General features: G+C 37.5%; 1 protein-coding gene across 3 annotated transcripts; it reads left to right on the top strand.

Annotated features, from left to right (window-relative positions):
• THAP12 (THAP domain containing 12) lies at nucleotides 1–26,618 on the top strand. Of its 3 annotated transcripts, XM_090265647.1 has the most exons (6): nucleotides 12,775–12,837; nucleotides 13,727–13,821; nucleotides 14,859–14,941; nucleotides 16,931–17,038; nucleotides 22,026–22,062; nucleotides 23,778–26,618. In XM_090265647.1, exons 3-6 carry the CDS (start codon nucleotides 14,909–14,911, stop codon nucleotides 25,709–25,711), a joined length of 2,112 nt encoding a protein of 703 aa, XP_090121773.1. In that variant the 5' UTR covers nucleotides 12,775–12,837; nucleotides 13,727–13,821; nucleotides 14,859–14,908; the 3' UTR covers nucleotides 25,712–26,618. The 3 variants fall into 3 exon arrangements, with proteins under 3 accessions (XP_090121756.1, XP_090121764.1, XP_090121773.1); XM_090265630.1 differs by lacking the exons at nucleotides 13,727–13,821; nucleotides 14,859–14,941 and adding an exon at nucleotides 1–383 and having other exon boundaries at nucleotides 12,717–12,837; XM_090265638.1 differs by lacking the exons at nucleotides 13,727–13,821; nucleotides 14,859–14,941; nucleotides 16,931–17,038 and adding an exon at nucleotides 1–383 and having other exon boundaries at nucleotides 12,717–12,837.
• Nucleotides 26,619–26,869: the final 251 nt, after the last annotated feature.

The following is a 26,869-nucleotide window of genomic DNA, read 5'->3' as shown; positions in this document are numbered from 1 at the left end:
TGTGGGAAGGAGGCGGCAGCGTCCCGGGCGGGCGGGAGGTGCACCAGCGGCGGCGGCGGCGGTAAATCCTCCCGGCCGCTCACAGCACTGTGGAGCTGCATCCCCAGCTCGGCCTCGGACTGCGGCGCCCCTCCTGCCCCTCGCGACTTCTCTCCCTCCCGCCCCTCCCCCCGGCGCGCCGGCCCTGCCGAGCCGGCCGGCCGGCCTGGCTCCCCTCCCCGGCCCCGACGGGCGGGCGGGCTGCCCTGAGGAGGCGGGGAGGGGAGCGGTGGGCCGGCGTGCCGGCGGGAGACGATGCCGAATTTCTGCGCGGCCCCCAACTGCACGCGGAAGAGCACGCAGTCGGACCTGGCCTTCTTCAGGTTCCCGCGGGATCCAGCCAGGTACGCAGCGGGCGCAGAGCTGGCAGCCCGGGCCCACCTCAGCGGTGCCCGGGTCCCAGGCTGAGAGGGTTGTGTGTGTGTGTGCGGGGCGCAGTCTTCGACCCCAGCTTCGGACCTGGGTGGGGAGCGGACTGCGAGCAGTGGGCATGTGGGCACTCGGGGTCCTCGGAGCACGTGCGTCGGCGGGGGTTCGGCGCCGAGGGCACCACCTGAACATAAGAGGCAACTAGGGCGGCGCACAGGAGGGATAAGTAGGTTCTCGTTCTGGTTAGCTTGTTCTGTGACTTCGGGCGAGTCGCTTTCTTCTCTGGGCTTTACTTTCCTCAGCTGTCAAAAGAGGGACTTGGAGTCTATGGTTGTGGCTACCGGGGCCATTTCCTGTCCTTGCCACCACCCCCGGGACGGTGTTTCTTTTCGGAGTCCGGCCACCTTCTTTGATCTCAAGTCAAGTCACAACTGCTCTCTTCTTCGGACTTGCTTCTGGTACAAATTCTGGTTCAGGCTCTTACTCATTATCTGCTTGGTTATGGGGATAACGGGGCGTGGGGGGCGGGTAGGGAGTGGGGGAAAGCACGCGTGAAGGCATGAAAATTGGTATTGAAACCTTCTTTGAGGTAACTTACACACTCCAAGAGTAAGTGATTGCATAGGGGCTGTGTTTGAAAGGCTGAGGGTTTTTCCTTGGCCTCTCTGGTTGATTTAGTCATTTCAGATCAGCACACCTTCTATGTGCTGGAAATTCGCGAGTGAGTGAATGTTGCAGCCTGCAGAAATCTCAGTCCATTAAAGAGACGAATATAAGCAGGCAATTGTAATATAACATGCTATTTATTAGTTCCACAGATATTTATTGAAGGCCTACTATGTGCTGGGTATTGTTCTGAGCACTGGGAGTGTACACATGAACAATTCACAAAGTCCCTGCTCTCATGCAGTTTACATTTTTTGTGGGGGAAAATAGACAAATATACAGCATGTCAGATGGTGATAAATACAGTACCATGATGGAACAGCACATGTTGTGGGATAGAGGAATAAGAAGTAGCAGGGAAGGTGTAATTTCTATTTTAAATAGGGCCATTAGAGAAGGCCTTAGTAAGGAGGTGAATTTGAGCCAGGGCCTGCGGTAGGTGAGGGGACTAGCCACGAAGATATCTAGGGGAAGAGCATTTCAGTCTGTGAAACAGTAAATGCAAAGAAAGGCAGGCAGGGCATGCTCTTAGAGGTACAGCCAGAAGAAGTCCATGGGCTGCTAGAGCTGGTTTAAGGAAGGAGGGAGAAGGAAAAGATGAGGCCAGAAAAGTGTGTGTATGTGTGTTTTGGGGGGTGCAAATTGTGTGGAACATTGTAGGCCATGGAAGGCACTTTGGGTATTTATTCTGGGTCAGTTAGAAAGTAATCAAAGGGTTTAGAGCAGAGACTTACTTTAAACAGGGTCACTGGCTGCTCGTTAAATAGATTGTAGGGAAACGGAGGTGAGAGCAGGAAGAGCACTTAAAAGCAATTGGAATAGTTCAGGTTAGTAGAGAAGGAGGCAGTGAGTTTTGCATTTGAGATGTTTCAAAGGTGAAGCTAACAGGATTCGTTAAGGATTTAGATGTAGGTTATAAGAGAAAAAAGAGAAGTTAAGATTTTTAATCTGAGCTTGGGAGGAACAGGTTTGGTGGAGGAATATATACGTGTTTTTTCCATTTGTTGTTCCATGTATTTGATTCTTTTTTTTTTTTCTTTTTTTGTATGTTTTATTGATTATGCTGTTACAGTTGTCCCAATTTCTTTTCCTTTTGCCCCCCTCTACCCAGCAGGCCCCCTCTCTCCAGCAGTTCCCCACCCTTAGTTCATGTCCATGGGTTATGCATAAAGCTCTTCTCAACAACCCCCTGTCCGTTCCCCACCCTCCTGTTATGCTTCTTAATTCCTGTACCATTTCCCTCTCTCTCCCACCTTCCCCCTCCCAGCTGACCCCCCCCGCCCCCGCCATGCTCCCCATACCTATTGATTCTGTTCCCACTCTAGCTGTCTGCTTAGTTTGCCTTTGTTTCCATTCCCTTGCTTCTGTTGTTGATAGTTGTGAGTTTGTTGTCATTTTAATGTTCATAATTTTGATCTTCTTCTTAAATAAGTTGCTTTAACATTTCATATAATAATGGCTTGGTGATAATGAACTCTTTCAGCTTTACCTTGTCTGGGAAGCACTTTCTCTGCCTTTCCATTCTAAACGATAGCTTTGCTGGATAGAGTAGTCTTGGTTGTAGGTCCTTGCTTTTCACCACTTTGAATATTTCCTGCCAGTCCCTTCTTGCCTGCAAAGTTTCTTTTGAGAAATCGGCTGACAGTCTTATGGGCACCCCTTTGTAGGTAATTCTCTTCTCTCTTGCTGCTTTTAAGATTCTCTCTTTATCCTTAACCTTTGGCATTTTGATTATGATGTGTCTTCATGTGGTCCTCCCTGGGTCCAGTTTGTTTGGGTCTCTTTGTGCTCCTTGGACCTGTATGTCCATTTCCTTCCCCAAATTAGGGAAGCTTTCCTTCATTATTTTTTCAAATAATTTTTCAGTTTCTTGCTCTCCCTCTTCAACTTCTGGCAAACCTATGATTCAGATGTGGGCACATTTATAGCAGCTGTCCCAGAGGTTTCTAAGCCTCTCCTCATTTTTTTTCTCGTTTCCTCCTTCCGTACTGGTTGACTGTTTATTTCTTATGTTCCAATTTGTTGCTTTGAACCCTGGTTTCCTTTACTGCACCACTTGTTTCATATGGATTTTCCTACATTTCAGCCAGGATAGACTTCATTCTTTCCCCATCCTGTTTAATCTTTGCTGTCAAGTCTATGAGCATCCTAATCACCAGTGCCTTAAACTCTGCTGCTGTTAAGCTCTCTATCTCATCATCCGTTAGGTGCGCTATCTGCTCATTGCATTGCGTCACTGGGACCTTGATCTGCCCCTGCTTCTGGGTCGTACTTCTCTGTCTCCTTATCTTTCTGTGTTAGTCTCTCATATGGTTGATTCTTGTGTGTGCCCTGACCAGGACTCAAACCTGCAATCTTGGCGTATTCTGATGGTGCTCTAACTGGGTGAGCTACCCAGCCAGGCCCGGGGGAGGAATATTAAAGGTTTGGTTTGAGACCTGTGAAGTTTAAGAGACCTGATAGATGTGTTCAAGAATAGATGTCTTTTTCATACTACATCCAGAAATAAACTCAGAATGGCCCATATTTAGATCAGTGACCTAAATATTTAAGTTAAAACAACATAAAAAGATATACAAGTCTGGGATTTAGAGACTTCCAAACTGAAGATTGTAAATATGGGTGTTCTCAGTTTACAGAGGATATTTAAAGCCATAGTATCAGGTAAATAAAGCAGAGTAACTAGGTCTGAGGGTTGGGCCCTGGGGTGTTTCTAGTGTTTAAAGTTCAGGGAGTTGGACTAGCTCATGAGAGTAGGGAATAGCTTTTGGTTCTTTGAGAGCAGGCAAGAGGAGCATCGTAATCTTACCCCAATAACCGTTATCTTCATTTTACCTAAATTTTAGCCCAAGGGCATTTTGGAGAATATATTTCACTTGCCTAATGAGGGCACTGCTAGTCAGTTCTGGACCACAGGTCATTTGTGTCCATGTGTAGTTAAATGCTCTTTTATTACACTCTGTGGCAGGGAGTATGACCTGTAGGGGTGTATAGTCTTAGATTTAGAAGTTTTTAGATCTAGTGCAATATCCCTTGAAATGATGGAATTTTCTGAATAGTAGTGTTGGTTTTTAACCATTTTGGGGGCCATTGTCCTCTTGGAGAATCAACATAAGGACTCTTAAGAAAAAGCATAGACACATGCTTTTTCATTCCATGCTCAAGTTATTTATGAACGCTTTAGGGACCCTGTGCATTCCTGACAGGTGGGCCTTTGCTAAAAAAATCCACTAGTGATGGTTCTCAGTTTTGTGAGGGGACATTTGAGGACTCTGGACAGCTTTGGCTGTTTTTTCTTCCTTGTTTTAAGTGGAAACATGCAATTTATGTTTTGGAGGTCCTAGTTTTGTCCCCAGAGTCATACTAAGCAAGCCTGTGCCCTTTTCATGTAACAAGTCTTTTGAGTATTTCAAGATCAAATTATAAACTTTTAAAAACTTTTTAAAAAACATTTTTATTGAGATATAATTTACATACCAAACAGTTCACCCATTAAAAAGTGTAATTCAGTGGTTTTTGGTATATTACATTATTAATTTTTAAAAATTTTTTGGTAAAACACATATATAACATAAAATTTGCCATTTTAACCATTTTAAGTGTGTAAGTCAGGGCATTAATTACATTCACATTGTTGTGCGACCATCGCCACTGTATATTTCCAAAGCTTTTTAATTACCCCAATCAAAAATTATCTAACCATTAAGCAATAACTCCCCCTTGTCCTTTGGATCTGCTTTCAGTCTCCATGAATTTGTTCTATGTATTTCATATAAATGGAGTGATAACAATAATTTTCCTTTTATGTCTCGCTTATTTTATTTAATGTAATGTCTTCAATGTCTTAACTTTTTATCCAAACCAAATCTCCTCAAGTTCTAATGTATTTTACAAGATTTCTTTTCTACTGTGCCTACAGTTAATTATAATAAAGAAGTAGGCCTAGATAGGTTCATTAAATTAATAACAGTATTTTTGGGTTATTAGTTATAATTAATTTTTTTCCTGTAAATGAGTTGTAGGGTAGGTTGATAAAAGGTGGCATTGCTAACCTATCTATTCTTCAAAAGTTAACATTTTAAACAACAAAGATAAATATATTTAATGTTATTAAATAGTTCATTTCCCATTCATCATATTTATAAATTCCAAGTACACTTTTAGAAACAGCTACTTAGAAATCACTTAAAATTGAAGAGGATAATTAATAAAGGACACACTACTTTCATATCACAATAGCTCTTATTGGTTTAAAAGAAGTGACATTAATGTACTCTTTTTTTTTTTTTTCTTCTTTTACTATAAAACATTAGAATCAACTCACATAGAGCAGTGGCAGAGAGGTCATAGATTACGTAAAATAAAAGAGAAAAAGAAAAGAAAAAGAAACTTGCCCAAATTTTCATTGCTCCAGAATGGCTTGACTAATGCCAAGGCTTGGCAGGAACTGGGGACTCTTCACAGTGGATCATACCCAGACCAGGTGAGAGGGTTCAAGTAGACCTTATGAATTGCTCCTATTAGATTGAGTTGGGCAATTGAAACTCTTTTTTCCTCCTCAGGCAGTTAGTACAAATTCACCCTAGATGTAGTGAAGTCTTCCAAGATTCTTTTACCAACTTAAAGATAATTCAGAGTTGATGTACTCTACTATGTAAAATATAGAATGCCTTGGGGGCACTCATGAGGGTCCCCAAGACCCTTTCAAAGAATCCACAAGGTAAAACCTATTTTTATAGTAACACTCTGACATTACTTCCTTTTTCATGCTCATTCTCTCAAAAGTATACAGTGGAGTATTTCAGAGCTATATACCATATAATAACATCATTGCTTTAAAGAGTTGTATATTGTATTTTCTAAAACTTTCTGAGTATTATTATTCAGATGCCGGTGTTCAGCTGATATTTTCTCAGAAATGAGTGAAATAAGCTTGCCCCTCCAAGGAAAACAACTGACATTGAACAAAAATTAGGATTTTGGAAAACATATATGCACCACCTTGAATTTGACAGCTAATACAGATTTTTTGATGAGATCAGTGGTGATATTGATAGCTGTGACTTTTTAAGTGTATTGACTAATGAAATATGTTGCCATTTGGATGGTCTGCATAACTCACTGAAATAATATTTTCAAATTGACCAATAAGTGATTTTTACAAAGACATAAATAGATAAGAGCTCTGTTCAAAGTACAAGATAGATCAATGGACTTTAATGTAACTACTAGAGTATGAAAAAGCTTATTGGACTGTTGTCACAGTCCACATTGCAGCAAATATTTAAGAAAGATTTTTTTGGTGGAGTTTTGGTGTAGTATCAAAGAAGAACATCCACAATTCTGTGGAAAAGGAAGACTATTTTAATAACCTTTTAAGCTGCATGTCAGTGCAATGGAAGATTTTAATATATTTCAACAAAACAACATATGGCAACAGATTTAAAAGCAGATGTGAGAATCTAGTGATCTTCTATTAAGCTAGACATTAAACGAGTTTTAGAAAGATGGAAAACAATGTCATTCTTTTCACTAAATACATGTTTTTAGTAAATATTAAGTTTTTCTCAGTTTTAATTTCTGTAATTATAAGCATTGATAGATAAAACCCACATAAATAAAAAATCTCTTTAGGTCCTCAGTAATCTAAGAATGTAAAAAGGTCCTGAAACTATGAAGTTTGAGAATTACTTATATAAAATAGTATCTTAAAGTATTTCTACATGATCTCTGTTAATCTTCCAAACATATAACAGTTGCAATAAATTTTGAGATAGTCCTTGCTTTTAGAGAACCACAGCAGGCACAGAAAGGTTAGCTAATTTGTTCAAAGTTCCACAGGAATATCTAAAACCCCAAGAGTAGAATAATTATGTAATGTTACCCAAACCTTTTTTGACCATTAAACCTTTGCTTAAAAAGTGGTCCTTAGAATATGTGTTTAGAAATATTGCATGTTGGTATGAGACCATTGAAAGAAAAATTAAAAACAAAACTTAAAAAGAAATAGTAAATATTGGTTGAATAGTACTGAAGTGTGATTAAGATGAGAACAGAAAATGACCATTGTATTTGGCAGAATGGAAGTCATTAATAATCTTGAGCAGTTTCAGCGGAAAAAGGATAAAACAGAAGCCTCCTTGAGTTGAGACTGTGAGATAAGAAAGTAGATACAGTGAAAATGGACTCTAACTAGTTTTGCTATGTAGAGAATGGGTTAAGGAATTCTTAAGATGGGAGATACTAGGACTTGTTTATACTGTTGGTAACAAACTGGTAGGATAAATATAGGATGTTGAGAGACCATATATAGAGAAGTTGGGGGGCAGGGGAGACTTACTATCTGGATGTGTGTATATACATACTCATACATACACACATACACATCTGAATCAGAAGTTTCACTCAAGAAATTACATTTGAGCTAAGAGCTAAAGGCTGATCTTTGCAAAGGCTTTCCTGTGCAAAAGCAGTGAAAAAGCACTAAGAAGAGGATAGCAGGCTGAATAAACAGCATGCGGAAGAGCCCTAGAATAGAAATGATCACAATGCATTCACAAAAATGAAGGCCTGTGAGGAGGACAGAGGGAGTGGAAAGGTGGTGTGATATGAAGGTGGAGTAATGGATAAGGTCTAGATTGTGCAGGGTCTTCTGGGACATGTGAGGGATTGGTTTTTTTTCCCTAAGAGTAATGAGAAGCCACAAAGGGAAAGATATTCTCAAATTGGCTTTTTAAAACGTTTACTCTGCAGCAAGGAGAAGGAGTTAGAGAAGGACAAAGATATTTGAAAAGTAAATGAATTTGGGAAGTCATTCTATTCTGCTAAAGGAAAAGGCTACAGAGTCTTGAGTACAGGGCACAGAACGTGACAGGAGGAGCTAGGAAAGGGGTAATATTGCTAAAAAAAAAAAGATAATTATATAAGTATATATATATATTTATATAAGTATATACATGTACATAAATATATATGAGGGCTGTCCAGAAAATATCCAGCCACAAACTATGAAAAATAAAGATGTTTATGAAGAAGATACAAGAGACAAGAAACATTGTACATAGGACAGTGCCTCTGTTCCCTTCAAAGTAGGCATCTTGGGACCCCACACAGTTCTCCTAATCACCATCAGCTGCCCTGTCAGATTTTCCTGAATCTCATCGACAGTCTGAAACCTCTTCCCTTTCAAAGGTCATTTAGTTTTGGGAAAACCCAGAAGTTATGTAGGGCACCGAATCTGGGCTGTAGAGGGGCTGAGTCACCTGGGTGATTTGATGTTTTGTCAAAAAAGTCTGCACAAAATGTGGTGCATGAGCGGGCATATTGTTGTGATGAAGCTGCCAATCACCAGTTGCCCATAGCTGTGACCTTTTGAATCACAAGAATGAATAGTTTCTGTGGAGGAATATTCAAGCTTAATGCAAAATTTGATGCAGATTCCTTGTTCCACTCGCCCAGTCATTTTGAATGTGATGGCCACACGGTACACATGCTCACTCAGTGGCGTCTACCACCCCCACTGACTAGTACAGTGAAGTTGTCATTGTTCACACATTCACATTCTAGTCCGCTGTCCTTGGCTGCAAGGTTACATCAATGTGGTGCAAACTGTTCTCATTATAGCAAGAATGGCTGGACTTTTTTCAGACAAACCTCATATAAATGTTAAAAAGACACTGTGGTCATATATAATTTTTATAATTGTATTAATATAAAACATATACACAGAAGATCACAAATTATGAGTGTATGGCTTGTTGGATTTTCAGAGTGACATGTCCATGAAACTTTTTCCTGGATTAAAAAAAATAAAGAATATTATTAACATCCCAAATTCTTTCTCCCCAGTGGTCTGGCTTCATTGTCAGACTTCACACACATTAGATTCATTGGTTATTGAGGAGAGGGGGAAGAGTGAGGGAAGTTGTTTTATTGCTATATGACATACATAGAGAAAAGTGCAAAAACGGTGGTCTAGAACATGATGAGTTTTTATGGGACGAACATATCCAGGTAATGTCCGAGATACAAAACATCAGCACCTCAGAAGCATTCTCTTTGTCCATTTCTACTTGTTACTTCTCCCCATATATATCCACTTTCTGACTATCATCACTGTATTGGGGGTCTCCAAGGCCACCCTCATATTCAAAGATTGACTAGAAGGACTCACAGCTAAATTTATTACAGCAGTGTAGTAAGAACACACATCAGATCATAAGGGGAGAAAGAACGCAAGTGGAGTATGGAGGCATCCATATGTATGCTGCCTTATGTTCTCCCTCCCACTGTCCTCAGCAGTGAAAATGCAAGAACATGTGTGCCATGTTTTTGCCTGGAGAAGTCCATTAGAGACATAGTACCTGAACATTTTATTGGAGTCTGATCACATAGACACTCCCTACCTAGCATATAATAAAATTCCAGACTCCCTGAAGGAAGTCAGGTGTTCTGTATGAGCCATATTGTTTGCACATTCTAGGCACAGTGAATCACTTTATCAGCTAGGGCAAGCTTTATGTCAGTGTAGGAAACTATTTACTAGACAAGTTTTCAGACACCAACCAAAAGGCCAATCTTACAAACAAGCCTTTCTAAGGATAGCAATCTCAGGCCTGCTCTGTTAACTCTCTTCTGCACAAGCACCATGAATGAGTTTTGCCTATTCTCAAATTAATATAAAAGGAATCACATAATGTGCATGACTGGCTTATTTTTCTCATCATTATGTTTGTTGAGATCAGCTAAGTTCATTCATTCCCATTGCCAAATATTATTCCATGTAGAATAGTCTACCACAGTCTATTCCTTCTACTGTTGATAGGCAGAGTTGTCCCACCTCTCATCAACATTTGGTATGATCTCTTACATTGTAGTCATTCTTCTAAGTATGTAGTAATATTTGTTATGGTTTTAATTAATATTTCCTTAAGGACTAATGAGATTGAGCTTTTTTTTTTCTTTAACTTCTAAAAAAGATTTTATTTGTTTACTTTTCAGAGAGAAGACAAGGGGGTGAGAAAGAGAGGGAGAGAAACATCAGTGTGTGGTTGCCTCTGGCACGCCCCCAACTGGGGACCTGGCCCGCAACCCAGGCATGTGCCTTGACTGGAAATCAAACTGGCAACCCTTTGGTTGACAGGCCAGCACTCAATCCACTGAGCCACACCAGCCAGGGCTTTTTTCTTTAGTTCTTTATGAGCATTTTAAAAATGTGTATTGGCTATCTGAATAATTGCAAATTGCCTGTTCAAGTCTCACCCATATTTACATTGGATTGTCTGGTATTTTTGTAGGAGTTCTTAATATATATTTTGGATGAGTCCATTGTTGGATATATGTATTGCAGGTACCTTCTTCCATTTTGTGGGTTGCCATTTCATTCTTAAATGGCTTCTTCTAATAAATAGAAGTTACTAACTTTAAAGTAGATTAATTAATTCATCTTTTCCTCTTTGTGTGCTCTGTCATCTTTAAGAGATCTTTGTCCATTCCAAGGTTATCTTTTAGAAGCTTTATTGTTTTACCTTTCATATTTATAACCACAGTTCATTTGGAATTTATTTTTGTATATATGGTATAAAAATAAGGGTCAAGAGCCCTGGCCAGTATGGCTCAGTTGGTTGGAGTATTGTCCTATAACCAAAAGGTTGTGGGTTCAATTCCCAGTCAGGGCACATGCCTAGGTTGTGGGTTCAATCCCGGTCCAGGTGCATAAAGAGGCAAGGCAACCAATCAGTGGTTCTCTCTCACATTGATGTTTCTCTCTCCCTTCCTCTCTCTCTAAAAGCAATAAAAAAATGTCCTTGGATGAGGATTTAAAAATAAATAGGGGTCAATTTTTTTTTCATACTGATATCCAACTGATTCGGCACTTCTAAAAATTGTCTTTATTGCTATGCAATGGTACCTTTATCTTGAATATCTATAACTTTGCATTTTGTTCCATTGTTTTATCCTATGCCAGTACCATACTGTCTTAATAATAAGCTTTACAATACGTCTTAATGTCTGGTGGTAGAAGTCTTTCAACTTTTTTTTTTTTAACAAGATTGTTTTGTTCCTTTGAATTTCTATCATATATAAAAAGTTTTAAAATCTTGTTATTTCTCTCTCTGTCTCTCTTTCTCTCTCTGTCTCTGTCTCTCTCTCTCTCACACACACACACACACACACACATATGCATAAAAGAACTTGTTGGGTTATGATTGTATTGAATAAGTAGATCAGTTTGGGGAGAATTGATATCTTTAGAATTCAGTGTACCAACCCATGAACTTGTAGCTCTCTCCATTTATTTAAGTTAAAATTTTGTTTTATATTAGAAGTCTTGCACTAGATTTATTTCTCAGTATTTGATATAGAAAACATAAATGTAGAGAATTTGATTGCCCTTGGTATCAGAAAGCTGTTTCAACTTACTGTATATATATATACTCTGTATACAGTAGAGTTCCATGTGGAAGATCTTCAGAGATTTAAGAATTAAAAACAAACTTAACTGTATGAGTATAGCACATTATCTTATTATAGTGAGACAGTTTTTATATCAAATATTTGGGTGTTGAAACATAAAATGCTTATAATCATATTGCACAACTGTGTAAACATATGATTAAAATACAGACACCTTAGGCATCATTACTGTATGTAGTCATACTTCTTGGCTGAATGAAATGCTGTACAATGTAGGTATGGCTTTAGGTTAGATAACCAACATTTCACCATGGTGTTACATTACATATTGGGAATGGAGAGGCTTAGTATTAGTGTGTGGAGGGGTGAAGGGTAATGTTGAGACATAAGAAAATAGATATAAAATAAATAATTATAAAATAAAATATAAAATATAAATGTTTTCAAATTTGTGGAACTTATTCATGGCAGAATTTTATTCTTAGAAAGTTCAGGAATGAGAGAAGGATCTAAAGCCTTTAGCAAATCACTTAAAAATTCTGGGCTTTCATTTCTTCATCTGCACAAAGAGGGTAATAATAGTGCCTCCTTTGGAAAAGACTTAGAACAGTGTCTGGCTCATAATAAGTGCTTATTATTTGTTTTTCTGCAGTAAGCACCAAAAGGACATGAATCTTGTCTTATTCACTATATTCAGCTAGATTGTGTAGATACCAATCACTACATTCATCAAGCATGAAATCTAGTCTGTACATATTGTAAATAATAAATCATGTGTGTAGCAAGATTGTCATGCTTCCATAAGAACCTAGTTATTTATAGAACATATACTTACTAATTTGCTTTATATGCTTAAGTTGAAATCCTGAGGGGAATGTTAGGCCATTGACCTCATGGTTGTGAAACTTTTTACTTGTACAGCTGCTGATTAAGTCTTCACTGATGCTTGAAGTCTTGGGAGCTGAAAGATTCCGGTTTAAATTCTAATTTTGCTGCTGATTTTGTACATGACTGAGCAAGTTCTTAATCTTGTCTGTAATTGAATGTACTAAATAATATCTAAAGTTTCTTTCAGCCCTCATTTTGTTAATAATCAGCTTCACTAAATTATGTTCTGTGGGTAGGCGGAAGCAGGAATCCATGGTTCATAATATGTATTTGCCTTGAAACTGCTGAAATTTAAATGTTGCTCATATTCCATAATTGTATTTTGGTTTTATTTTTAGATGCCAGAAGTGGGTGGAAAATTGTAGGAGAGCAGACTTAGAAGATAAAACACCTGATCAACTAAATAAACATTATCGATTATGTGCCAAGCACTTTGAGACCTCTATGATCTGTAGAACTGTAAGTAATAAGAGGGCTTAGGTTTTTTGTTTTCTCACTCACTATTTGCTTGGAAGTGTAAATCTTTATTAATGCTGGAGGGTATCCTTATACCCCGGCACTATTTTTTTTTTTAAGTTGAAGACAAATTTGGAGCTGAATCGTATCTATTTTGTTCTTAAAAACCTGTTGGTGTTTTTTTTTACCCCCATTTCTGATGTCCCATTCTACTCACCAGAGGTAGCCACTTTTAAACCTGTGTAGCCTTCAGAAAATTGTAGGCTAATATAAAAGTGTATATTTATTTAAGATAAAATTGGTGTTTTTATTTGGAGTAGCTTTTCTAGAGCTTATTTTATGAGTGAAATCTTCATCGAGGAATGGAGCTCTTTGTCTTCATGTTTTTGTATTTGTGTGTAACTGTTAGAACCAACCCTTAATTTTTATGTGCTAGATACAACAGGAAGCAGATCATATAATCAATGTAAAAACATTTCCATCAATAGTTTGAAATTTCATATCAAGAACTGGATCTCTCTTACTACTAACAATCTTATTACTAACAATCTTACTGCTGTCAACTGTGAATTTGGCCAAGTCAGTTCCCCTCTTGGGCCCCAATTTCTAATGAAATTAGACATGGTCATTCTTAAGGGCTATGTTTTTAACCCTCTTTGTTTTTGTTATTGCTAGGATTCATAAAAGGCACACATAGGGCAGATTTGGTTGAAGTGGAGCAGACTTGAAACACTAAAAGCTAGTTAGGAAGACAGTTTTGTTAACTGATACATATATTATTCTTGTTTAGGTATAACTAGTATATCATCCCAGATATTAAGATAGACATAAACTTGATTTGAAGGTACACTGTATATTGTTATGCAGCAATTTATTTTGATATTTTTTTCAGATACATTTTGCAGAGGCATCAGAAAACTAAAGAATGATTGGGTTATTTTATTTCTCAAAATTAATTGAAGCAGATACTTGTGAAGTCATTGGGAGGTGAGCCAATTCCGGTTCAACAGTTTAATCACAAATATTTGAGGGATAATTTTGCCTTACTTTGTTCAGAGGGTAATGATCAACTAAAATAAGAGGTTTCATATGTTAAAAGGCAAACTACTTTTATGTTTTGACAATAAATAAAAATATCCCAAATTATTTTAAATGCACAAGCCATATATACATTTTTGTATTTTTATTTTAGTAATAAATATGGTTTCTTAATTATATAATTCCAACAAGATTAATGTGAGAAATTTAAAATCTAGTTCATGCTCATATTCCTGTTTAGTCAGAGTATAAAATAAAATGATGAGCTATTTTTGCTTTTTAAATTTCCACGTGATTCTTCAATCTTGAATAAATTAATGCAAATGTGAGAAAATGTTTTTTTCTACTCATGTAGAAGATATTGCTATTAAAAGCTGGAATACCTGATATCTGTATCCAAATGTTTAATAAGAGTATTGACTTCATTAATTTGGCATTTAAAATCTCATCAGTATATATTTGTGGCTCGTTCAACCAAAGCCACATGTTATCTCTAATTCTAGAGTATATAAGATCACTGCTTTATGCTCAAAACTTAATTCAGCAGTTTAAGATTTAATCTTGATTCTGAGTTAAAATTATCATGCACATGAATTTAATATAGCCCTTTTTGGCATGCATACTTATAAATAAGTATTTATAAGAAGCATGTTTTTCATTCATATATTCTGTTTTCTCGTCTGTAATATTTTTGATAGCAAATTAATTTGAATTTAAAAAATTTATTAGAATGTTTTATACTTCCCTCCTTATTTAATAATTGGTAGGATTCAATAGTTGACTGTATGTGTGTTTGCTTTTTGATATGATTGCTAAGTGGAGAAGATAGGAAACTCTGTGGGTATTATAGGGTTTTTGCTCCCTTCAGTGATTGTGTCCTGAGTCAATCCCTAATTCAAACTCCCTAGTAGAGTTGAGGATAGTTGGCCCAGCATTAGAAGCTGGGTATCATTAAGAAATAGATTTTCTTTTTTGTGTTTTCTGAGGCATTGGATTGAACTAGAAAATACTGAATCTGAATAGAAATTCTTCCCAGATGTGTTTAACAGCTCTCTGGATAAAACCTAAGGTAGTATGTTTCCTTTAGTTATATAAAGTTGACCCTTGAACAACACAGAGGTTAAGGGTGCTGACACCCCATGCAGTTGGAAACCTGTGTATAACCTTGACTCTCCAAAAACTTAACTACTAGTAGCCAGCCTACTGTTGACCAGAATCCTTTCTGATAACATAAACAGTCAATTAACACATAGTTTGTGGGTTATATATATTATGTGCTGTATTCTTACATTTAAGTAAACTAGAGAAAAGAAAATGTTATTTAAAAAATCATAAGGAAGAGAAAGTACATTTACATTATTTATTGAAAAAAATCCGCATGTAAGTGTACCTACACAGTTTAATCCAGTGTTGTTCAAGGATAAACTGTATTTTTCCTTTATATCTTCCTAACCTTCCTTCCCTGGGTGAAAAAATATAGAAGCTGTTATTTTTCTTTGGCATATATTTTGACCAGGCTTTAGTAGTCAGCTTTGAAACAGTCACTGCTCCCAAGAAAGCTTTAAAAAATGAAGTGTGTTTTGTCCTTATCAGTGCACATTTGGAAAGAAATGAATGGCATTGCCTCTTTGGATGAGCTTCAAGGGGAGGGAGGATGTAGTAGCTGTTATACATCTGCTACTCTTACCTTTTTTTTTTCCAATCCTCACCCAAGGATATGTTTATTGACTTGGGGTTTGAGCCCACAACCTAGGTACGGGACAATGCTCCAAACAACTGAGCCACCCGGCCAAGGCCTACTGACTTCTTCTGGGCTGGATGTAGAAACTGTCACAATCTAAGTATGCATCTAACTTTTAGCCAGGTTGGATCAGGTTAACAGGAATTAGGATAGAACATATAATCATCCTTCAATAATAAGAACATTAGAATTAGAAGGGGATTTAGAAATATACCTAGTTCAGTGTTTGCAAAAGTGTGATTATGTATATTGCTTATGGTATTAGTGATTTCAGGTGGCATATGAGTCAATTTTTATTTTAGAAGTTTTGTAATATGTGTTAAAAACATAGCCAGTCCATCAAACCATTATTTTGTAGTTTTTATTGCTTAAAACAATGTTAACTAAAAAAGTGAGTGGATCACGTAAAAATACAGATGACATAACTGAAATGGCAAGCATGATCATTAAGAAATATAGATCTCATTCAGTGATTTTCAGCCAGTGTGCCACTAGAATTTTTAAAACATTGCTTGCAATACCTGACTATTTAGTCAGAGTCACTGAACTCTTCCCTTAGATTCTGAAATAAAAAAATAATAGCATAATAATAGCCATCTGGTATTGATGCATCAAAATTATACCTAATTTTTTTTGTCAGATCAGCAAAAAATGTAATACAATTTTTGGTGTGCCACAAAATTTTAGTAATTTCTGTGTGTCATGAGGAGAAAAACATTGAAAATTGCTGATCTGGTTTAATACCTGAATTTTATTCAGAAGAGGAACTGAGGTCTAAAAGGGAAATTATTTGTCAAGGTCTTATAGTGAGTCACTGATAGAGTTTGGACTAGTTTCTAAGTCTCATGGGACCCAGTCCAATATTATTTCATTGTGCCTTGATGCTTCTCAAAAATAGTAGCAGAAGTGGACTGAACAGCAGATAAAGGAGGAAAGAATTATTGTAAAACATGCAAGAGGATAGATTATTCGAGAAACTTTTGTGCCTGCTGTAGATTTGGTGGACTCTTGGAAGGGTAGAATAAAGTAGCTGGGAATCTGAATTAGAAATATATATGCAGAATGAAAATACATTTTATTTTTATGCCTGTCATTAGTTCAGTTTCTTAATTTATAATAGTAAGATTGCCAAAAGGGCAAGTACAAAGAGTTATAAATAATAAGCTGATCTGGATTGACAGCATCAGTTCTTCAAGTCTCTCTGTACACATTAGAGCTGGAGTTGAAGGAGTACTGGGGAAATCATTAACAGAATTTTACTTATGTGTAATACATTCTTAAGGACTAGCTCTGAATTAACACATCTTTCTTTTTCAGAGTCCTTATAGGACAGTTCTTCGAGATAATGCAATACCAACAATATTTGATCTTACCAGTCATTTGAACAATCCACATAGTAGACACAGAAAACGAATAAAAGAATTGGTATGTCAATGTGCTTTCAGCTTTCCCACTCCCCATTATACTATGAAATCAAATATAGATGTATTCATGTTAAAATTGAACCAAATTACTCTCTCTTTCAAAGGTACTAGTTTAAGAAATGAATGCTATGGTTATTGAAGTAGCTGGGATATAAAATTAGTTTCTTTTAGTATTTAAATTGGAAAATCTCTAATTTAGCCAGTCGATATTCATTGACTTGGGCCAAAGCATGCTTGCTGTTAATTACAGGCCACTAGCTCATTCCCTTCCTGGGAGGAAAAAATACCCAAAACACTATCTTTTCTTCTATAATAAAGAAAGTGGAACTGAGGTGTATGTCCAGAATTCAGTACAAATGGGTCCAGAAAGGGAAAGTATAAAAGTTAAGAAATGGATCATTTTACCTATTAAGTACTGACAGAGTTTAGGAAAAGCTTTTAAATCTCTGTATATGGCATCATTTATACATTCTTTTATATTCCTTTAATATCCTTTAGTTCTGATGATTGAAACCTACCTGCTTTTTGTTGAACTTAGGCCAACTAAATTACACTCCTCAGTCCATGGCTTTCTCTTACCATTACCACCAGCAGGGCCCTTTTTTTGTTTATTTTTCCTCCTTCCACTATTATCATCGCTCCCCTCTCTGTTGGTGTCCATGCTAGTGTCTTTTAATATATGTCATTTCAATCTCCCTGATATGTGCTTTTTTTCAGATAACATGTAATTTGTCTCTGTTTACCTTTCATATGTATATCTTTAATCTATTTGGAGTTACGTATATGGTGTCCAATAGAGATCTAATTTTATTTTTCCTTTTATAGAGAACCAATTTTCCCAACATGGTTTGTTAGTCCATCCTTTCTTCCACTGGTATAACATGCCACCTCTGTCATATACAAGTTTACATTTTTTGCAGGGCTGTTTCTGGGAGCTCTCTTCTGTCTTGTTGGAATATTTGTTTGTTTGCAGCTGTACCACACTGATTTTATAACTGACTTTGTAACCTATCTTGCAAATAGGGCTATTTCTTAACTCTCCTTTCTCAGAATTGTGGTGCTAGCCATGAAATAGGATTAAAAATAAAAATAAAATGGCTATCAAGTAACAGTAGTCATTGACAAAACTACATATGTACCAGTTCTTTGAAAAGACTATTAAAATACTTTTGGGAATGCGAACAGTCAAACATTTGAAAAAATTTCTGGGATGTTGTTGCAGTTGTTTTAAAAGAGAACATGTACATTCTTAGATTACTTTCTAAGTACATTATGGTTTTTGTTGGTATAGATAATGTATTCTGTATGAGACTGTTTCCAGCAATTTTGAAAACCCTTTTTAAAAAATTTATTTTTAGAGAGAGGGGGGAGGGAAAAAGAAGAGAGAAACATCGATTGGTTGCCTCTCACACGTCCCCAACTGGCAACTGGGGACCTGGCCCACAACCCAGGCATGAGTCCTGACTAGAAATCGAACCAGCAACAGTTCAGTCCACAGGCTGGCACTCAGTCCACTGAGCCACACTAGCCAGGGCTGAAGACTGTTTTTAAAATTAACCCTAATAGTCTCCTGGATTTTCTGTGTAGCTGATTATACCATCTACAAATAAGGATAATTTACAAATAAAGACAAATTTGCCTTCTCTTTTAATTCTTACTAATTTTAATTTTTCTGTTGTTTGTTTTATTGTTTAGTTAAGATCCCTACTACTGTGTTGAACAGTCCCAGTAACTTCACGGCTGGTAACTTGCCTTGTTCTATAAAATATGATGTTCGATGTGGTATTGTTAAGATAGTTTTTGTCCAGCTAAGAAAATTCCCTTCATTCCCTTCATATGCAGAGTTTTTGTTATAACTTGTTGAACTTACTAAGTGCTTTCATTGCCTCTATTGAGTAGAAAAGTTTACAATTTTTTCTTCTTTCTTTAATGTGGTGAATAACACTAATGGTTTTTTTTTTTTTTAAGTATATTTTATTGATTAGGTTGTTACAGTAGTTCCATTTTTTTCCCCTTTGCACCCCTTTGGCCAGTACCCCCTCTTTCCTCCAGCAACCCCACACCCCTTAGTTCATGTCCATGGGTCGTGCATGTAAGTTCTTTGGCTTCACCCTTTCCTATATTATTCTTAACTTCCCCCTATTTTGTACCAACTGATTATGCTTCTTAGTTCCTGCACCATTTCCCTATTTCTCCCCCTTCCCCCTCCCAGCTGATAACCCTCTAAATGATCCCCATACCTATGATTCTGTTCCTATTCTGGTTTGCTTACTTGGATTTTGTTTTTATTTTTTATTTTCAGTTGTTGATAGTTATGAGTTTGTTGTCATTTTAGTGTTCATAGTTTTGATCTTTTTCTTAAATAAGTCTCTTTAACATTTCATATAATAATGGCTTGATGATGATGAACTCTTTTAGCTGTACCTTGTCTGGGAAGCACTTCATCTGCCCTTCCATTCTGAATGATAGCTTTGCTGGATAGAGTAATCTAGGTTGTAGTTCCTTGCTTTTCATCACATTAAAATACTGCTTGCCAGTCCCTTCTTGCCTGCAAAGTTTCTTTTGAGAAATCAGCTGATAGTCGTTTTTGTTTTTTAATATTTTATTTATTTATTTTTAGAGAGAGGGGAAGAGAGAGAGAAAGAGGGAGAGAAATATCAATGTATGGTTGCCTCTCATGCACCCCCAACTGGGGACCTGGCCAGCAACCCAGATATGTGCCCTGACTGGACATCGAACCTGGGACCCTTTGGTTTGCAGGCCAGCATTCAAGCCACTGAGCCACACCAGCCAGATAGTCTTATAGGCACCTCTTTGTAGGTAACTCTCTGCTTTTCTCTTGCTGCTTTTAGGATTCTCTATCTTTCACTTTTAGCATTTTAATTATGATGTGTCTTGTTGTGGTCCTCTTTGGGTCTAGGTTGTTTGGGACTCTCAGTGCTTCCAGGACTTGCATGTCTACTCCCTTTGTCAAATTTGGGAAGTTTTCCTCCATTATTTTTTCACATAAGTTTTCAATTTCTTGCTCTTTCTCTTCTCCTTCTGGCACCCCTATGATTCGGATGTTGACATATTTAAAGTTGTCCCAGAGGTTCCTAAGCCTCTCCTCATTTTTTTCAATTCTTGTTTCCTCATTCTTCACTGGTTGACTATTTTTTTCTTCCTTATGTTCCAAATCATTGCTTTGAACCCCAGTTTTCTTCCCTTCACCATTGGTTTTGTGTGGATTTTCCTTCGTTTCACTTAGCATAGCCTTCACTTCTTCCCTTATGCGTTTGCCATACTCAGGCATATCTGTCAAGCCTGTGAGCATCTTTATCACCAGTGTTTTGAACTCTACATCTGTTAGGTTGGCTATCTCCTCATCACTTAGCTGTCCCACTGGAACCTTGATCCATTCCCTCTTTTGGGCCATACTTCTCTGTCTCCTCACCTTGACAGGCTCCTGTCTTTGTTTGCCTCTGTGTCTTAGGTAGAGCTGTCGCACCTGATTTGAGTGACTTACTTTTTGGCTCTTTTTTCTAGCTTCTTGAATGTTTAGCTCATATTTATGTATATCAAAGTTATAAATGCCTCTAAGTATCTTTTTGTTATATCTCACAATTTTAGACATGTAGTGCTTTCATTGGTTAGCTAGCTATGAATTATTCTGTAATTTCCCGTATTTCTTTAACATAAGATAATTCTTATTTTTAGTTTCCAGACATGGCTTTATTTTAAAAAACCATTTTGTATTTTTTATTTCAAACGTTATTATGTGATACATATAGGATATACATATATAAGTATATGTGATGTTGATTCTTTGTAGTTGTTTTTATTGTTGTTGTTGTTGTTTTTTGCATTTATTGTTGCTGTTGAAATTTGTTGCCAGCTTAATTCTTGTTCATTTTTGGGTGACCTGCCTGGTTTCCCTCAGAACCTTTAGCATTTTTAAAAAATATTTAACATGTTAAGTTTTGCTAAACTACATTTAGATGTGAGGTTTTTTTCATATTCAGACTTAAACATTTGTAAGTTCTGAGAAGTCCTCAGTTTTTATTTCTTGCTGCATTTCTGGGACTTCTCATAGATGAAGGCTGGCACTACATTCCAGTCCTCTCAGTCAGCTCTCTTCTTAGTCATGTGTGCCAGGGCTGAGAAGCTCAACCCTTCCCTTCCTGTAGTTCTTGTTTTTCTGTGCTCTGCCCCTCCAGGGAACCCCGGCCACCTTACAGTAGGCACACTGTTCTGGATCTGCCATCCTTGTAACTCCGCGGCCCGTAGGATAAGGAGGGGTAGTTTCATGTTGGCCAGCCTGCTGACATTTCTTCGTATCAGTGTCATGTACCCTGCTGTTTCCAGCAGTCACTGGTACTGCTGCTTTTCTACCCTGGAATAGTAATGGGATAGGTTGGGATCTAATCATCATAGTGGGTTAGAGGGAGAGAAAACAGCACAGCTGCAAAGTTCTTCCTCATTCTGACCTTCATGTGCCACTTGGCCATCTATACTGTGTGCATTCATTTCTTTTCCATCCTGGCACTGGGTCACTTTCTGCTTCCCAGGGATTTCTCATAGCTCTTGTGTTAGGTTCTGGAATCCAGCAATTCCCTCTTATATGTCACCCTCCTGGGTTAGAATGGGACGGGGGCGGAGGGACATGCATGGTTTGACCCCTTGGATTTGATCCCAAGTGCTCTGGCATACTTGCATGCCTTTTGTTAGCCAGTAAACACTTAAACCCAAACTTAAGATTATTTAGGTGTAAGGTAAGTTAAATGATGTATTCTTTTTTCTCTATTATTTTATTATAAGTTTGGAGTCATTGAGCAAATTAATTGTTCTGGTTTTTCTATCTGTGTTTGAAGAATATATTTCTCTTAAAAATTTTATGCTTTTGAAAGATTTAATTTGACTCCAGTTTTGCGTTTTACTTGTGAGTCTACATGATATACTAGAGTTTAGTTTCCTTAAAGATGGGTTTTTTCTTTTTATTTGTCATTTAGAGTGAAGATGAAATCAGGACACTGAAACAGAAAAAAAGTAAGTGCTAGTGTTAATGACTCAACTTCTGAATGCCTTTTAAAAAGGCCTTGACCTGGTAAGGACAAATAAATATGTTTTATGTCCAAAACCTATTGTGAGAATGATGTAAGAGTGTGGTAGGCATTGTCCTGTGGTTTGGAATAGTCTGTGCAACTAAAACCTTAGTTCAGTTTGTCTTCATTGAGTGCCCCTATGCTATACACTCTGCTCACTAGGTGCTCTCAGTGTGGTGGGTGGGGTTCGGGGGGGGGGGGCAGGCTCACAGGTGGTGTCCCAGTATAGGAAGGAAAGGCAGCAGTAAGGACAGAAGCAGAATCTGTCCATCCAATGTGTAGTGCGTAATAGTTCTTGGTAATTGTTTAAGGAATAAATGCTGCGGGGATACTTAGCCTTACAGAGGGTAGAAGTCCAATAGCCTTTCTGCAGCTACTGATACCTGAGTTATGTCACTAAAGGATGAGGACTAGAAGTTGTTTTTGTTCTTATCAGTTATTACTATTACTCCTCAGCTACCTCCTTCTCCTCCTATTATTATTAACATAACTTTTCATTGAGTGCTTACTGTGTACCAAGTCACTATTCTAATTGCCTTCCTTGTATCAGTTTATTTAGTTCTCACAATAGCCCTGAAGTATGTACTATTATTTTCCCCCTTTAAAGATGAGGAGACAGGACTCAGGCAAAGAAACAAGGGAAGGGTATCCGGTGCAGAAGTAGAGTGGCTTGAAACAAGGTGTCAGATTCGAGGAACTACATTCATTTTGTTGTTGGAACTTCTAATAGCCCATGATAGTTAGCAGTGAACCCAGAGGGGGACCACAGGGGCCAGGACTTATAGGGTTGTGTGTATGACTGTGGGCAGGACACGTAACTGCAGGACCTTAGTTTTTCTTCTTTTTTTTAAAAAAAAATTACTTGTTTTATTTTTAGAGAGAGGGAAAGGAGAAAGAGAGGGAGAGAAACATCACTGTGTGGTTGCCTCTCACTCGCGCCCCCAACTGGGGACCTGACGTGCAACCTAGTCATGTGCCCTGACTGGGAATCAAACCAGCGACACTTGGCTTGCAGGCCAAATAGAAGAGATAGGCTAAGATTTCTAATATTCTATTATTAACTCTGAAAATTGCACAAATATGGTTGATATTATATTGGTTTTTATAGGCATCTCATCTCCCATTTAAAAGTATAGCTTAATGGTTTTGTAGAAGCAGAATCAGCATGGACCTTGGAGCCAGACAAGCTTGGATTTAAGTTTCACCTCCAGCTTTACAACCTCATCTATGACTTTGAACAGTTATTTACTGTGATTTGCCAAATGGGGTTGATAGCACCTGCCTAGAGGGAGTAGTGGGATACATGTAGAATGTCAACACAGTACCTTATAAATATTGGTTCTCTTCCTCTTCTTTTTTTCTGAGGGCTTGGCTTGTTTTATTGCTCTACATATGATGTGCCTTGTTAAGTTTATAAATGATTGTTCCTCTGTTACAGCAGCATTTACATGTACTATTAAAATCTACCTGTTCAGTGTTTGTCTCCCCAACTAGAATGTCTTTATTTTAATCTCTATTCTAGTTTATGATCCAGTAGGTGCTCTGTGAATGTTGAATAAGTTAGTTTGTAGATTTGAAATATTTAATCAATCAAGAATGAATTTTTGTCTATATAGTTCCTCATAAGCCTTTTTATAAAATTAATTCTTTGTTTTCCAGTTGAGGAAACTTCTGAACAGGAACAAAAACATAAAGAAATAAACAACAGCAATGCTCAGAATCCCAATGCAGAAGAAGGGGCTGAAGAACAGGATGAAGATATTTTACCTCTAACCCTTGAAGAGAAGGAAAACAAAGAATATTTAAAGTCTTTATTTGAGATTTTGATTCTTATGGGAAAACAAAACATACCTCTGGATGGACATGAAGCTGATGAAGTCCCAGAAGGTCTCTTTACTCCTGATAATTTTCAAGCACTGCTGGAGTGCCGGATAAATTCTGGTGAAGAGGTTCTGAGGAAGCGCTTTGAGACAACAGCAGTCAACACGTTGTTCTGTTCAAAAACACAACAGAAACAGATGCTAGAAATCTGTGAGAGCTGCATTCGGGAAGAAACCCTCAGGGAAGTGAGAGACTCTCACTTCTTTTCGATTATCACTGATGATGTAGTGGACATAGCAGGGGAAGAGCACCTGCCTGTGTTGGTGAGGTTCGTTGATGAAGCTCATAACCTGAGAGAGGAATTTGTGGGCTTCCTGCCTTATGAAGCTGATGCCGAAATTTTGGCTATGAAATTTCACACTACGATAACGGAGAAGTGGGGATTAAACATGGAGTATTGTCGTGGCCAGGCTTACATTGTGTCCAGTGGATTTTCTTCTAAAATGAAAGTTGTCGCTTCTAGACTTTTAGAGAAATATCCCCAAGCTGTCTATACACTTTGCTCTTCCTGTGCCTTAAATATGTGGTTGGCAAAATCAGTGCCTGTTATGGGAGTGTCTGTCGCATTAGGAACAATTGAGGAAGTTTGTTCTTTTTTTCATCAATCACCACAACTGCTTTTAGAGCTCGACAATGTAATTTCTGTCCTCTTTCAGAACAGTGAAGAAAGGGGTAAAGAACTAAAGGAAATTTGCCATTCTCAGTGGACAGGCAGGCATGATGCTTTTGAAATTTTAGTAGATCTCCTACAAGCACTTGTTTTATGTTTAGATGGTATAAATAGTGACACAAATATTAGATGGAATAACTGTATAGCAGGCCGAGCATTTGTACTCTGTAGTGCAGTAACAGATTTTGATTTTATCGTTACTATTGTTGTTCTTAAAAATGTCCTATCTTTTACAAGAGCCTTTGGGAAAAATCTCCAAGGGCAAACTTCTGATGTATTCTTTGCAGCCAGTAGCTTGACTGCAGTGCTGCATTCACTAAATGAAGTGATGGAAAATATTGAAGTTTATCATGAATTTTGGTTTGAGGAAGCCACTAATTTGGCAACCAAACTTGATATTCAGATGAAGCTTCCTGGCAAATTCCGCAGAGCTCATCAAGGGAACCTGGAATCTCAGTTGACCTCTGAGAGTTACTATAAAGAAGCTCTAAGTGTTCCAACAGTGGAACACATTATTCAGGAACTGAAAGATATATTCTCAGAACAGCACCTCAAAGCTCTTAAATGCTTATCTTTGGTACCCTCTGTCATGGGACAGCTCAAATTCAACACATCAGAGGAGCACCATGCTGACATGTACAGAAGCGACTTACCCAATCCTGATACACTCTCAGCTGAGCTGCATTGTTGGAGAATCAAGTGGAAACACAGAGGGAAAGATATAGGGCTTCCATCCACCATTTATGAAGCTCTCCACCTGCCAGACATCAAGTTTTTTCCTAATGTGTATGCATTACTGAAGGTCCTGTGTATTCTTCCTGTGATGAAGGTTGAGAGTGAACGGTATGAAAATGGACGAAAGCGTCTGAAAGCATACCTGAGGAACACTCTGACAGACCAAAGGTCAAGTAACTTAGCTTTGCTCAACATAAATTTTGATATAAAACATGATTTGGATTTAATGGTGGACACATACATCAAACTCTATGCAACTAAGTCAGAGCTTCCTACAGATAATTCAGAAACCATCGAAAATACCTGAGAGACTTTTCTCTTATATTTGATACTGAAAAAATTTAAGAAATTTGAAAACATCTTATAGAAAAGCTGTAAGGTGTACGTAGGCTACTTAATCACTGAATATCTTGAGAACGTTAGCCTATTTAAATGGCCCTTGTTTGAACTCTCGTGCTTTGAAGAACTAACTGTTCTTCTAGAAGATAGCATTGAAAGTGCCACGTGACACATCCGCGTGATCTCTGCTAATGGCACTTAGGGATTGTTTTTGTTAAGTCATTTAGATATAACATTGATTATCACTATGGATCCAGTTGTCCGGTACCGAGTTAATGAATTCTTTGAAGAAACAAATTTTGAGGAAGTGTGGGAGGAAGGAGTACATTTTATAAAATCTTACAAAGAAGCTCACGACTAACCTTTGAATAGCAAGAGTTTTAAGTATGCTATTAAAAATCTGTAATGGACAGTTAAGGAAATTACCAGAGAGTGGAAGAAACGTGAGCTTGCCCAGCGAGGATTTCAGTGTAGATTTTGTCTATTCAATGACTTTAAAAGGAACAAGTTACAGTTAAAAGTTGAATGGAAGAGCCTGCCGTTGTTGTTCCACCTCTGGTTGTTGCTGTTTACATTCCTCTGTTGAGCCTATATCTTCATAAGTTTTTTAGCAGATACATGTCAAACACTTCTGTTTTATGGTCAGGACAGGATCGGAGGCCATGGAGACTGACAATTGATTTGTCTGGTTTATTATTTTTCCATGACTATATCTACTGCCTCGTCTTGATTTATAAGCAAAGCCTGGAAAACCTACAAAAATGTGTTTTGTGGTTATCTAGGAATAATAGATAAAATATTGCTGTTATTTTTGGTGAAGAAAGTCAATTTTGTATAGTTTATCTCAACATAAATAAAATGTGAATTTTGTTTAAGGTTCAGTTATTTTATTTTTGGTGGGGACAAAATAGATTCTTCTTTCCAAAAATATTTATTACCTTCACAATTGAAGATAAGGTTTTAATTTATTTTTTGGTTTATGGTTTACTACTTGGAGTATATGAAGACATTTTAATTAATATATTAAATGTAGGTTTTATCTAATTTTTAAATATATATATATGCTGTATGGCCCCAGATATAAATTGTCAGGGTTTGTGTAATTGTTGCCAGCTAAAATGTAAAT

The sequence above is a fragment of the Furipterus horrens genome, unplaced genomic scaffold (genome assembly GCF_987537825.1).
Source record: "Furipterus horrens unplaced genomic scaffold, mFurHor1.1.pri manual_scaffold_2, whole genome shotgun sequence".
Classification (NCBI taxonomy): domain Eukaryota; kingdom Metazoa; phylum Chordata; class Mammalia; order Chiroptera; family Furipteridae; genus Furipterus; species Furipterus horrens.
The sequence above is the reverse complement of the archived record's forward strand: the minus strand, read 5'-3'. Positions and strand labels throughout refer to the sequence as shown.